At 37.3% G+C, this 14,548-nt stretch overlaps 1 protein-coding gene across 1 annotated transcript in view; it reads right to left on the bottom strand.

The window, feature by feature from the left end:
* Nucleotides 1-1,324: 1,324 nt before the first annotated feature.
* Nucleotides 1,325-14,548, bottom strand: part of LOC139737102 (uncharacterized) — a 95,369-nt gene continuing 82,145 nt past the window's right edge. Inside the window, exon 7 of the mRNA XM_071647780.1 lies at nt 1,325-1,573. Coding sequence (XP_071503881.1) covers nt 1,450-1,573 — 124 coding nt within the window. The 3' untranslated portion in view covers nt 1,325-1,449. The remainder of the gene's footprint in view (nt 1,574-14,548) is intronic.

Below are 14,548 nucleotides of genomic sequence, written 5' to 3'. Positions count from 1 at the left end.
ACTACAGTGGTCTGAACCTAGCTGCAAAATTGATAGATACACCTGTGAGTGGCAATCATCCAATTAGTATGTCCAAAAATGTGACATTGCACTATCAGTATGGGACAGATTAGCCAGTCCATTGCATAGAAATCCAGAATGGATGATTCTGAAAATTGGTAAGAGTAGATAGCCTTAATGAGAATGAATAATATAATTTGTACCCAACAATCAACCACTGCCAGTCTGATATATCAATGTCATCACAAGATTACAGGAATTCAATTTCCTGTTAGGAACCAAAAAGCACAAAATGTATGTGAACATCCTGACCATACAACTGGAAATAAGGTTTTTTCATTCATCTATTTGTGCTATTGGGTTATTATGTGGAATTCATTGCAGTGATAAAGCAACAAAGTAAAAAAAAAAACAACCAAAAAAAAAAAATACCTCTGAAATACTCTGTGTGGAAACTTGCTCCAGCACAGAGAAAGCCTTGTAGGTGATTGCCGGCATCAAGGAAAAAGCCACACACACACACACTCACACACACACAAAACTTTTCTGTATATGGTATGTCCCACTCATATAATTTTCTGCACATAGATTACATGGTTCATGGTTCATCCGTCCATTTTGCAGTACGTGTCAAGCAAGCACCAGGTCAACTCATTATTGCAATCATCACCAGTGTGAACATTATCATCATTCCAATTCTGATAACCACTATACCGTGAAGACAAACATATACTGCATTCATTGCCACATTCTTCTGCCAAGGCTGTCATGATAAAGCCAATCTTCATTCATTTATCGATCAATATCATCATAAATACCATCACCATCACCATCACCATCACCATCACCATCACCATCACCACCGCCCCCACCACCACTACCATCATCACCATCACCATCATCATCACCATCACCATCACCATCACCACCACCTTCACCATCACCATCACCATCACCATCACCACCACCTTCACCATCACCATCACCATCACAACCACCCTCACCGTCACCGTCACCATCACCATCACCACGACCATCATCACCATCACCATCACCATCACCATCACCATCACCACCACCATCACCATCACCATCACCATCACCATCACCATCACCATCACCATCACCATCACCATCACCATCACCCTCACCATCACCATCACCACCACCATCACCATCACCATCACCATCACCATCACCACCGCCCCCACCACCACTACCACCATCACCATCACCATCACCATCACCATCACCATCACCACCACCAACCATCACCACCACCACCATCACCATCATTACTACCACCGTCAGTTCCATTACAATAGCAATCAGCACCATCATCAACATGAAAATTACCAAATGGGTCACAACTGTCATCGACCAGTGTAATTACTGTCATCATGGGCCTAATCACTCTTATCATCAAAAATATCATCACAACCATCATCATCACAGAGATTGTCCACTTACTGGAAGTAGAATCAGGGAATCAAAGGAATGTCTTGCAGCACCACGTAGCTCTTGGCACAGGTCGATGAACTCTTGGTTGTGTCCACGAAGGTAGTTCGTTAAACTGGGAGAAAACAACAAGGACAAAGCAAACTGGGTAATATAAATCGACGGGTCACCAAACCAAGTCAGACATCACTTTATTCACTTTGTATTCTAACAGGGTTAGTTTGGCTCACAACAAAAACTTGATTTCAACCTCTTGATCTCCTGACCTTAGCTTCTGCTCCAGATTTATTCTTAATTCTTGTTTGACTTTTCTACACAATCCATTTATTTCCCCTTTGTGTTCTTTAAACTTGCTACAGAAAAGAGAATTTATCAAGGGGAGATCTTTACACAGATGGAGTTATGAATAATTGAACTCTTTAAATGTAACACTACTACTCTCGTAAAGAGACGAGACGAACAATTCAGTGGCCGGGGGCATGATAACCAATATGATTGCCCATCACTCTGTGTGAACTCACTCTTTGTCCACAAAGTCATGCCACAGAGGACTTCAAGAACAGACACTCAAATGCATTTGCTTGATTTCAACCACTATTTTTCAAGGACATCTCTCTAAAATCACACACAATCAACTGTAAAAATGATAGACATTACCATATTTCAGAGTCCATTTTTTAAAAGTCCAATACTTGTAAACAATACCATGAAGAAAACAGTTAAGATAAATAAATGTGAATTCCCTTACACCTCTCTGTAATATATACAGTATGTGTACCAAGATATGAATTTTTGATGAATTACCAACAAACATTTACATACTGCACTGAATCTAAATGAAATCATATATCATTTCAATAGTGATGAAATTCTCATTTCATAGCTGAGCATATCATTACATATATTTGCAGAATTTCAACATGGATATCCACTGTGAATTCTTGTCTTTCCATCATGCCTCACAAGTTTGACATTTTGAAAGAGGACTGTCCTTGTGAAACTTGTTTTGGGATTTGTTCTGAAGTACAAAAGAAATAAATAAAACAAAAACAAAAATAAAAATAAAACAAACAAAACATTTTCAGCATTTCACGATAAATTGATCTAAAAGTCAAACAAAATATTTTATACTGCACAGAAATAGGTCACCTCCTGACATCCCCCTCTCTCGTTCAGCATATTTTTTCTTTCCCATCTTTTGTTATGACAGACAAACCTACGCACTATCTAGCTGCTTTCCACGAAAGGGTTCACGAACTTCATATTTGGGTCAAACCTCACAAATACGATGTGTACAGTGACAATATTTTCAAAGCCGGGTTGGTTCTTCATGCCAGCCCAGTCATAATTCACAGACCATCACCACTAACTACTCTTAGCCTTATTTGACAACAACACAGTTGCAGAAGAAGGGCGGGAGCATGTCACGTCAGCATTTGCATAGATAACTCTCTCATCGCCGTCGTTACGGGAGCGGCATGATTGGAATCTGGGATGTCAAGAGGGGGAATAACCCCGGAGAAAGTGGTCAAGGTTTTAAGGAGTGACCCTAATAGCTCTGACCCTCAACTTGTCGCCACCAAAGATGAGGCGAAAAATCTAGTTCAGTCAGCATCCAGTCAAAAACGCTCACTCCTCCTTGCTAGTGACAGGGAGTTTTTATGGACCCCAAATCAAAATGAGATTGAAGACTCGCTCTTTTGACAGTTATGGCACTTGACAAATGGACAATGAAATTAATCTTCTCTGCTTGGAACTGACAGAACATCAGATCTTGGAAGATAATTTTGAGGAGAAATTCCTTTATCTCATCAAATCTTTTCACACACCGTCCAAATTTTTCGCTATTTCTATTTTTACAGGAGAAAATTCAGAATGAACGAGAAAGTTGATCTGAAAGAGAGCTGTCATGTTGAAGATGAATTATGAGATCAGTGAGGATCTGAAATGCTGAAATATATTCATAAACAGTTAGATGTGAGCGCATCACTGATTTGGGAATGTTTCTCACAGCCATCCACCTCCTTCGTTACAGGACTATGACATGCCTTCAGAAATGTTCCTCATATGACTAGAACAAAGAGCAAATGATCATCAATATGTTTTTGTTATGCTAATTCTTATGAAAGGGTGAATCTCTTTAACAGTGCACACTCCATTCCACCTTCAAGTTTGTTCCGACATACGTAATAAAACGATACAAATAGAATGGTTAAAAAGTCATCAAAATCAATCATGAAATGAGAAAGCAAATGGACTTTGAAGTTATGCGTTTTACTGAAATAGTGATATCAATTAGTCGCTACCATACATACAATGATACGATGTGATTATGGGTGCGTTTATCAACTAATTTTTTTAAGCAGAAACAAGTTTCCAAACGGCTTTCAGGGATTTTTTTTTAGAGACGATAAACGCAAAGCTGTTTTGATTATGGGGTTTGGAAAGTCTTTTTGAAAACCGCAAATTTGTGCTTTCTGAAACAGGTTTCAGCCAGAAACATGTTTCTAGACGTGAGATAAACGGCAAAGCTGTTTTGAAACGACGTTGTACTGAGCACGCCGCATGTGACCCCTTTCCTCGGGTCAGATGGCGCAATGCAGCTGTGCAGTGACAAGGCCAGTTTTCGTGTTGGCGACGAGTTGATAAACGCAACTTATTTTGAAAGGCGTTTGTAAAGGGCTTTGGAAACGACTTCTGATAGTGGGTATGGAAAGCCATTTCAAACTGGGGAAAGATGATAAATGCAGCCTATGGGTTAATACACATTCCTATTGAATCTTATTTTTGGACATGGTTTCACGAAGTAACTACATCCAAAGCATCAAATTGTGAATATGTAGAAGTGATGACCTTATGAAGTACAGATGGTCATATACTTGCTGAATTATTGACAAAATATTTTAGTTTGCAGTCCCACACTGGTAGCAAATGAAGGCGATGTCCATCAGTGCTGTGTATCTGCATTCACATTATGCAATCGTACGACTGTATATCACTGTTAATGTGCATTGATATTATGCACCTGATATCACATCTAGAGACCAAATATTTCTCTACACTTGTATAGGTCCATTTCAAACTGGGGAAAGATGATAAATGCAGCCGATGGGTTAATACACATTCCTATTGAATCTTATTTTTGGACATGGTTTCACGAAGTAACTACATCCAAAGCATCAAATTGTGAATATGTAGAAGTGATGACCTTATGAAGTACAGATGGTCATATACTTGCTGAATTATTGACAAAATATTTTAGTTTGCAGTCCCACACTGGTAGCAAATGAAGGCGATGTCCATCGGTGCTGTGTATCTGCATTCACATTATGCAATCGTACGACTGTATATCACTGTTAATGTGCATTGATATTATGCACCTGATATCACATCTAGAGACCAAATATTTCTCTACACGTGTATAGGTCCTACTGTAAAACAAGATATTTTCTCGGCATGAAATTTTCGCGAATTGGAGCCGACGGCCTTTTACGCAGCATGAAATTTTCGTGAGTTGCCTCTAACATTCAATGCGTATAGTGTAGACTAGAACTTTTGCATGCATTTTTATTTTGTGAATCTTTGCTCTTGTGAAATTCACAAAATTAAAATGCATGCAAACATTCCTCGTTTTATTTACAGTACTCTCCTGCAGACTGACCTCTAAACTTTACTGTATAGTTTTTGCTTAATGTTTCATGACATTTTCATAATCTTGTGAGGAAAATGATATTCCACTCATCTGAACTTCATGGTTTGTGCTTCACAGAAATTGCACACCAAGTAGACACTGCAAAGCAGAGTGACCCACAAGGAAGTATTCCCTACGTGTGTCTCTCTCGCAGTCGATCCAGTTCTAACTCAACCTGCTGGAGCTGTAATTGCCATTATCTGAAATTTATGGATTTGATAACAGAAACGGTCATTTATTTCCCTACGCTCTAGTTTGACCGATCTGATTTCATATCCTGATTCTTTGGCTGCTGGAAGTAGAACTCAGGGAGGTGAATTTCTGTACAGTTCGTGGCAACTTGGCAACTTCGGGAGGTGATTCTTTTTTTCTTTTGAAAACAGTCGTTGGAGCTTTTAATAAAAAGAGAATGTTGGCATCATTTCAAAAAGGGAGAGCTCACAGCTAGCATGAGAAATGTACAGATATCATCTCCAGCGCTCCCCTGGACCCACGACCGCGAGCTGTCACTGTCAGACATTGTTTAGAGATTTCAAATTACATGGTAACAGGCATCCATGTTTGCTGGCCAGGCGGCATGACATAAACATCCGCTGTAACCTTGGGAGGAGGACTGCACACAATCCAACCAACATTCGCAGCAGTCAAATGTTCCTCTCTAATCAGGCATTCACACACTGGAACAGAATCAGAAAGAGAAAGGGATTTCCACAAAACAAAAGGCTCTTGGGAGCTGCCAAAAGTTCCACTTGCCAGGGCTACTCCCCATCAGCCGGAGGGCTTTTCCTCCCTCTGACAGCACCATCAGTTTCTGTTCAACACCTGTAACTTCCAGCAGGATGGGGCAAAGGAAGGACAAAGAATGATCGTTTCACACTGCCTTTTTTCCTTCTTTTTTTTCTCTTTTTTCCCCTTTTAATTCCTTCATTTTCCGTATTTCATGTAATTTGATTATCGTTTTGCTGATGTGTTGTTATGAATATTGAAAATCGATAAAAACATTTAAAAAAGATGATGAAAAGTCATTCCTCCACATTTTGATATATCCAGTCCTAACAGAAATGCATGCTGACTTTGAAATTTTACGGGAAAGTATCACATCAATACATGCAATTAATACTACATTCTCCTTTTTATAAAGAGATTAATTATTTTTCTTTTTTTGGTGGGGGTAAAAAAAACAAAAAACAACAAAGACGGATGACCAGCAAGCCCAAAACACAATATGAAACTCTCAATCTTATATCCCCATGGTCACCATTCATCTTCATACTGTTCAGTTTAAAAACTGATTAAAAAAAAAAATTCTGCTTCTTTTTATTGGTACTGTTAAGCGTATATTTGGCTCACTAGGATTCAAGAATCACATGATATACAATCTTTTTCATTTTTCATTCATTGCGTACTCTTTACACTGACTCATTTGTGTGTGTGTGTTCATCTAAATCCTTTTTGTCAATCTCTTGTCTTCTATTCCTATAGATTAAAATTTTGAAGAATTGTCTTAAAGAATATATAATGTAAAGCAAGATATTCTTGTGGTATGAATTTTTCGCAAATCGGAGCTGACAGCCTTCTTCATGTCATGAAGTGTTTTCGAATTGCCAATGACATTCAATGCATATATACAGTTAGGTGTGTAGTGTAGACAAGAACTTTTGCGCACATTTTAATTTCATGAATCTTAGCTCTCGTGGAATTTGTGAAATTAAAATGCAGGCGAACATTTCTGATTTTACAGTATGTAATATTCCCATGGGGGGGGGGGAGGGGATTGGAGTTTTGTTTTCTTTGTACTGCTACTGATCTAAAAAATACTTGGTGAGATTGCAAAGAAATATCATTTTCGTAGGAAACATAACACCAAAAATTACGACACGATAAAATCTTTATAGGGAGTACTAGAAGGAAACCTTTTCATTTTTTTTATAACATGTCATCTGATATTGTCTTTAGGCCTTTTAAACTGACACTGCCTGACTATATCGTGATGGAATAAAATGTGTCATGACATTTTTTCATCTCAGGGCCATTTAAGTGTTCCTAGCCACCTTTAGCAGCATCCCAAAGTATAAACCACATAGCCACACCCTCAGGAGGTTGGGGAAATAAATGAAGTCCCCAAGCTTTTGCTTATTTTTGTGACTTTTTTCTTCTTATCCCCTCCCCCCATGTCTTATTTTCACTTCTTTTTCCTTTAGTCCAAGGAGCAAGGACCAGGGCAAGGTTTGTTGTCTTCAGATCCTACAAAAACCAAACAAATCCAAGCAAAACATCAATATACAGAACAGGACACTAAAAGATGTTCAGAGGGAAAAAGAAAAAAAAATTCTTCATTCGGGATTCAGAATATTGTTTTTCTGTCTAGTGTATTCTCTTTTTTTCCTGGTAACCCTCATACTTCCCAGCTTGTATTGTCTTTGGATTGATGAACCAAGGGTGCTCTGGTTTGGTTTGATTTGTTGTTGTTATTGTTGCTGCAGTTGATCAGCTTTGTTTTTGTTTTAACATACTGCTGCACAACTCAGGACTTACTGTTTAAAACCTGTTCTGGACAGGTGATTTTGTTTTAGCATACTGGTGTACAACTCAGGATTTACTGTTTTAAACCTAATCTGGACAGGTGATTTCGTGAGCTCACTTATAACAGCAATAAATCACAGCATTTAGAGGATTATACACATATTAATACACAGTAAGAAAAACAGATATCCAATGATAAAAGAAAATATATCAATCACAGAAGATTTTTGTGATCAATTGCAAAAGATGTACTTTTCAAACTCTTTGATACAAGACTGTGGAAGATGTACAATAGGAATTTCATTATCAATTGCAAAAGCTGGACATTTATAGCTCTAAAATACATGACTGTGGAAGATATGGATTGACAAATTGCCCTACATCGACGTAAATAAAATAAATAAATCTCAAACAGAAGAATTTCATGAATTTGAATGTGGAAGATATTGCAAAAATGGAACTTTGTTAAAAATTCAAAATAACATTTTATTTTAGCATTGACACTTATATTGCTTTCATATATTTTTTCTCTTCTTTTTTTTTTGCCTACAATTCTATCTCCAGATTGACTACATTTTCCTCAGAAGACTGAAATATATGGCTGGACCTCTACGATGATCTATTCAGCTTCCACATGGGGTTGGCTTTTGAAAAGTTTGCTTACATTGAGAGAAAATAATGTCATGGTTTCAGAGGTTGATCATGAGGTAGAAACTGCCCTTATTGTTTGCTGTTGTTGAAAACTGTGTATCACAAACACATAAACACACATGCACAGTTGCAAACACACACACCCACACAAACAGATGGATGTACTATTCTTTTTATTTGATGGCTGAAAAAGCGGTCATACCTCGCTTTGCATTGCTCATCAGAATAATGGAAATGCAATATGGAAATATTATGTACTCATACACATTTCACACAGATTAGAAAGGAGAGACAAGTGTGAATTTGGTATGAGTGATTAAGAATCATTGACAAACACGCACTCATTGTTTTCATACTAAAAATGATGATTCATGTATTCTTTCATAAACAAATAACAATGTTTATACATTGGAAAGGAACACAAACATCATTTGAAGTAAGATGACAGGTAATGTGTCATCACATTCAATACCCGTATAAAGTCGGCGATCATAAAAGTAAGAAAAATGCACATAAAGCCAACTTTGGCAATTCAACCTTTACAGTTTTTTAACTTCTAATTTTGTGTTTTTCTTTAATCATAGAGTAGGCCTATTATATATCTCCTGACATTATTATGGCTTTTGTGGTGACACATCACAAATATATGTATATCTGCAATATATACAAAATATATATATTTAAAGTTGCTTTAATATAAGAGAGTGGTTCCTGATTGATGGAAAATGACATATTTGGGGTTATATTGAGAGAAATGAAATAAAAGCATCAAGTGATGCAACTATTCAAGTTAATATAGATTAAAAATAAGGTATGTAGTTACATCTAAGACTGTATGTGTGTGTGTTCATAAAGCCAAAGTTGTATTTTCATTTGTTTCTTCGTAAATATGGACAAAATGAACAGATTGATTCCCTGAATGACCCCCTTGAAACATCCTCTTCCACATTCAAAGTATTCTATCAGACCAGATATTATAAACACGACTTCAAAAAAAGGGTGTGATTTCTGTGGCTTGATGACAGTCACCTTCCATGACCCAGACAAGCGCCACGAACAAAAGAGGGAATAATATGTGCTGTCATTTTTGGGAAGAGGTCTTTTTATCTTGCATCCCACACTCTTGTTTCCTTCACATGACCGCATCGTGGCCTCGCATAACGAGAGAAGGAGGGGAGCCGAAGAGAAAAGTGAGAATTTCAGCACAGACCAACATCCCCTTCAAGTAGTTTGGGTTTTTTTCTTCTTTCTCTCTCTTTCAAGTGTACCCCCCCCCCCATGCCCTTGCCACCTGGTGAGTTCACTTGAAGTTCAAGAAAAGAGAGAAAAAAATATCAGCCTTGAATTTGAGAGTCTTGTAAGACTTGCAATATCATGTTTACAAGGTGTGTGTGTGTTTATTGTTATTCATTTTTACATTGTTTTGTCAAAAAAAATATGTTATTCAAAATTACAAACCATAAAAGAATGAAACAGCAATAATAATGATGAATAACAGCAACAGCAGCAATAATTGGCAATTACAATGATAACAGTAATAGCACTATTAGCTGCAGTAGTAGTGATAATGATAACAATCATAAAGGATGATGATAATATTATGATAAATCAGTGATGAGAATAATAATCATTACGATTATTCAATAAAATTACCACGACATATCAATGTTGTGTTTAGATATGTGATTCACAGATGTGAGCTAAGCTGTAAGCATCCACTGAACTGGACTTCTATCCAAAAAACAAAAAACAAAAAAAAAAAAAAAACCACAAAATTCCCCTTGGGATAGAGCTGATCCATGCTCCTGCTTATCAGCAAGCAGTCCAGAGTCTGGAAGTAAGACTATTCATCACCATGAAATTTACCCTTGCCATGTTCACTCACGGTGTGCTGTATCTTGACGAGGATGTAGAGTTTCCTGTTATGATACCAAAATGCGGCAGATCGTGCCGAAATCCTGCGCCAGCCGAAAAAGATTTTCTGATTTAAGTCAATTACTCTTGTTACATGACTACATTGAGTCTTCTTACTAGATAATTGCTTGGAGTTATGGTACATAAACTATTTCCATATCGATATCTATCTATAAACACAAAAAGATAAATGTAGATTCATAAACATTTGTATATATTCAAGTCCTTTTTCTTGTTGGTTGTAATGGACAAGGGAAAAATGGAGCAGAAATATGTAGTAGTTTGTCCTATGTCTCTAAGTAAATATGTTAGATAACTGCTAATACATTTTAATCGCAAGCTTGCCATCCAGAACAAATGGTTCTGGACTCGTCCATGCACCAATAACAAAAGAGAAAAGCATTCACACGTATGTTTTGGCGATTCATAGCTGAAAAATATGCCGATTTATGGAAAATAAAAGTAAAAAAAAAACATATCTGTCTTGCATTCTTCCATTTCTAAAACATAAAACGATCCTTTCATCTTTGAGCAAACTAAATAAAGGAAATTTAAAAAAAAAAACAGGAAATTAGGTGGCTTTTCTTGTTTCTCTACAAAATGCCCATAGGAAAGAAATTTCAGATGATTTGATATCAGTAATCCCAATGTAATAATCATGTACTGAATGAATGGGGAAGGGGCAGGATGCCTACGAGGGGGGGATTTGCAACTTCTGCTCACCATAACGAAAGAGGCAACAGTTAATTCAAGAGATGTGGTATAAAGAACTAATAAAGATGAAAATAATAGATAAGGCATTGATGAAAGCACAATTCTGATTTGACCTGAAGCCAACGTGCAATTCATTTAATAATTGACAACCAATATGTTATCATAGACGATTATAAGATTTAGAGGGAGATAAAATAGAAAGAGAGAGAGATGTTTGTTTTTGCCGCTGTAGTAATGCCAGTCATCCAGCAAGGATGTTGATTCCTTCAATTCCTTCCCATGATATAATGAATTATTTCCTAGGGGCTGGACGGCAATGCCAATGCAGAAAATCCGATCAGCTTCCAGCCTTCTGAGCAGATTGTGCTTGAACGAGAGAGAGAGAAAGAGAAATAGATAGAATGAAAAAGAGATAGAGAGAGAGAGATAGAGATAGATAGAGAGAGAGAGAGAGAGTGAGGAGGAAGAATAAAATCATGTTTGTCTGGGTTCCCATGCTTGTGTCAGGATCGATTTCACTATCAGAAGTCAATACCGGATCTATTTGTCTACTTGATACATTTAATTGATTTAAAATGGCACACTTGATGTCTGGAGCAGCAAAGTAAATTATTTCCCCTTGCTTAAAAGAAGAAGAAGAAGAAAACAACACAAAACAGGATTTTCCCTCCATATATTTGCAAATGCAAGTCCATGATATCTCCCCAAAATTCATGGCAAGTTTAATTTCGTTCACAATTTTTAAGTTCCTAATGAAATGACTATGTAAAAATCTTCAATTTATTTTTCTCTGTACAATCTTCAAAAACCTTTTAGACTTTCTTGAAATATGATATGTTTGACTAGTGCTAAATGTAATATATAATGCGAAACATTGCATTCATTTAGCTTTGTCACTGGATAATACAGATGAAACTGAATCAAACAATGTGATTCATGTGCATTACTACAAAGGATGTTGGCATGGAGGGGGTGTTAGTTGGGTCACATAGCAAAAGTAACCTGGCAACTCTACTACATAAGCCTTCTAGTTTCTAATTTATCGAATATGCAGCTTACCTAAATATCACACATTTGCACATAGTGCAAACAATACATTCCTACAGCAACTTTGCATATCAAAGTATCCCTTTCTTACCTACTTTCCAGCCATATACACAAAAATGAGCAGCAGCATCCTATTTAATTAGCAAACTTTATGAGATAGATGATGGTGTTCATGAATCATTGCATGAAGTGCCATGTGAGGCTTCTACAAGCCAATTGCATTCCATCCACCTCATCAGACTGTGTAGACACTTTGCACCAGGACGAAACCTTTAAAATCAGGCAATAATTGCCAACATCATTAGTTCATCAATACGAAATGAATGCCAGCATAAACACTCTACAAAGTTTATGGGGAATACGGTCTATTTAGGCGTGTCTTCATCAGCCCGAAGTTCAAACTAGCGGGATATTTTGTGGTCTTGGAAAATAGCCGACACAGCGAATGTGCGTCTTCATCAGCTCGAACAGCCCGCTTGGGGAAACTAGCCCGAAAATTGACGCATGCGCACTTTGCATCATTACTCTGCTTAGCTCGTGGTTCGAAAGTGGATTTCCCTGCGCAAAATCTCCTATATCATCGCATGTATGATACTACAACCAGGGAGGTGAGCAGTACAGCATATTCTCTCAAAAGGGATATCAATAACGCTACTCTAGCTTTCTTCTGTCCAGTGAGACATCTTATATGAATTTAACGATTTGCAGTGTTTAAACAAGTCCAAAATACACACAATCTGCAAGAATCTTCAGCTTAAGTAGAGTGGACCAGAAGAAGAAGTACAAACAACAACCAGCATGCACAGCAATGAGTTTTAACAGGGAGGTGAGAGGAATCACCTCCCTGGTTTTAAAGATGTCAATGACAGTAGGCCTAGTATACACATTTGATCCTTGAATACACCATGCGTGTATGTACTGTACACAGTCACTAGCTAGTACATGCGCTTTCCACAGCCAGCTGGCTAACCAGAAGCGTGGAGGTATCGAGAAAATTTCGGGCTGATGGAGACGCACCCAAAATAGCGCGCTGTTTCACGAACTAGACCACGATTTGGGGGGAAATTTTCCGATCAAATAGCACGCTATTTGCATCTTCACTACACAAATAGCGCGCTATTTGACATCGGGCTAGTTTGGTAACTGCAAGATAGCGCACTATTTTGAAACTTCGGGCTGATGAAGACAGGCCTTTTGGGTGGCAGCATTAACTGTTTTCAAGTTTGAGTCATATCAGATTCCAAAGAGGGGTTGGCGACCTTGACATAAATTTGGGCTACCACCTGGGCCATAAAATGGATCAGTCAAGCCAAAAGTATCATGTTGCCATAACTCTTTGATATTTCTGGCACACATCTTAATCACAACAGAAGCTCATATTTACAGGCCTTTTCTTCTTCTTCTTGTATTTTTCATATTTTCTAAAATAATTCATAGATGTATGTTTGATACTGTCAAATATTATAAAGCCTATTGTACACATCTTTGTATGTCTGGGCATTGTTTTGAGTTATAGTGGTCAACATCTGTAATCACCCTGTTTTCTCAGATCATTAAAAAGAAAATTCATTAGTTTTGATAGCTTGACTATTACAACACTGTTGCCACTGTTTCCATTTCTTCTATTACTACTGCAGCTGCTATTACTACTACTACTATTACTATTACTTCTTCAATTACTGTACTGCTGAAAGCATTTCTATAACACACTCTTTAAAGGACAAGTTCACCTTCATAGACATGTGGGTTGAGTGAATGCAGCAATATTAGTAGAACACATCAGTGAGAGTTGAGCAAAATCGGACAATCCGTTAGAAAGTTATGAATTTTTGAAGTTTCTGCTCAGTCACGGCTGGATGAAAAAACTATTACAGCTTGTGATGTCACATGAATACAACGATATAAAGAAAGAATTAAGAAAATTCAACACATTTCCATTTTTCTCGCATAACAAAAGAACGCTCGACTTCTCTCTTTCAGAAGGCAGGGGGAATAATATTACCCTTAACATACGTCAGTAGCAAGTCGAAGAACTGTGCACTTTATTCAAAAAGTAAAGTTTTGTGAAATTCTCTTTTTATTTTCCTTATATAGTTCTACACATGTGACATCATACACTGTAGTAGTCTTCTCTTCCAGCAGTGACTGTGCAGATACTTAAAATATTCGTAACTTTTGAACGGATCGTCCAATTTTCCTCAAACTTTCACTGATGTGTTCTACTAATATTGCTGCATTCTCTCAATCCTTATGTATATGAAGGTGGACTTGTCCTTTAAGCTGTGAACCCCTCTAACTTCTTGCCTGATGGTATCGCCTGTGTACGTCACTTATCATTTTCATAATATACGATAAAGCATGATATTTTGGCAGCATGAAATTTTTACAGTTTGGAGCCAATGACCCTTCTCATGGCATGAAATTTTTGCAGATTGCTACTGGCATTTCAATGCAGTGTAGACAAGAACTTTCTCGTGAATTTGATTTAGCAAAAGTCATGAAAATAAAATGCACAGAAACAATTCTTATTTCACAGTACACACGTACATT

This window comes from Diadema antillarum, unplaced genomic scaffold (genome assembly GCF_040938485.1).
Source record: "Diadema antillarum isolate AM-2024a unplaced genomic scaffold, OU_Dant_1.0 seq00000682_RagTag, whole genome shotgun sequence".
Taxonomy (NCBI): domain Eukaryota; kingdom Metazoa; phylum Echinodermata; class Echinoidea; order Diadematoida; family Diadematidae; genus Diadema; species Diadema antillarum.
The sequence above is the reverse complement of the archived record's forward strand: the minus strand, read 5'-3'. Positions and strand labels throughout refer to the sequence as shown.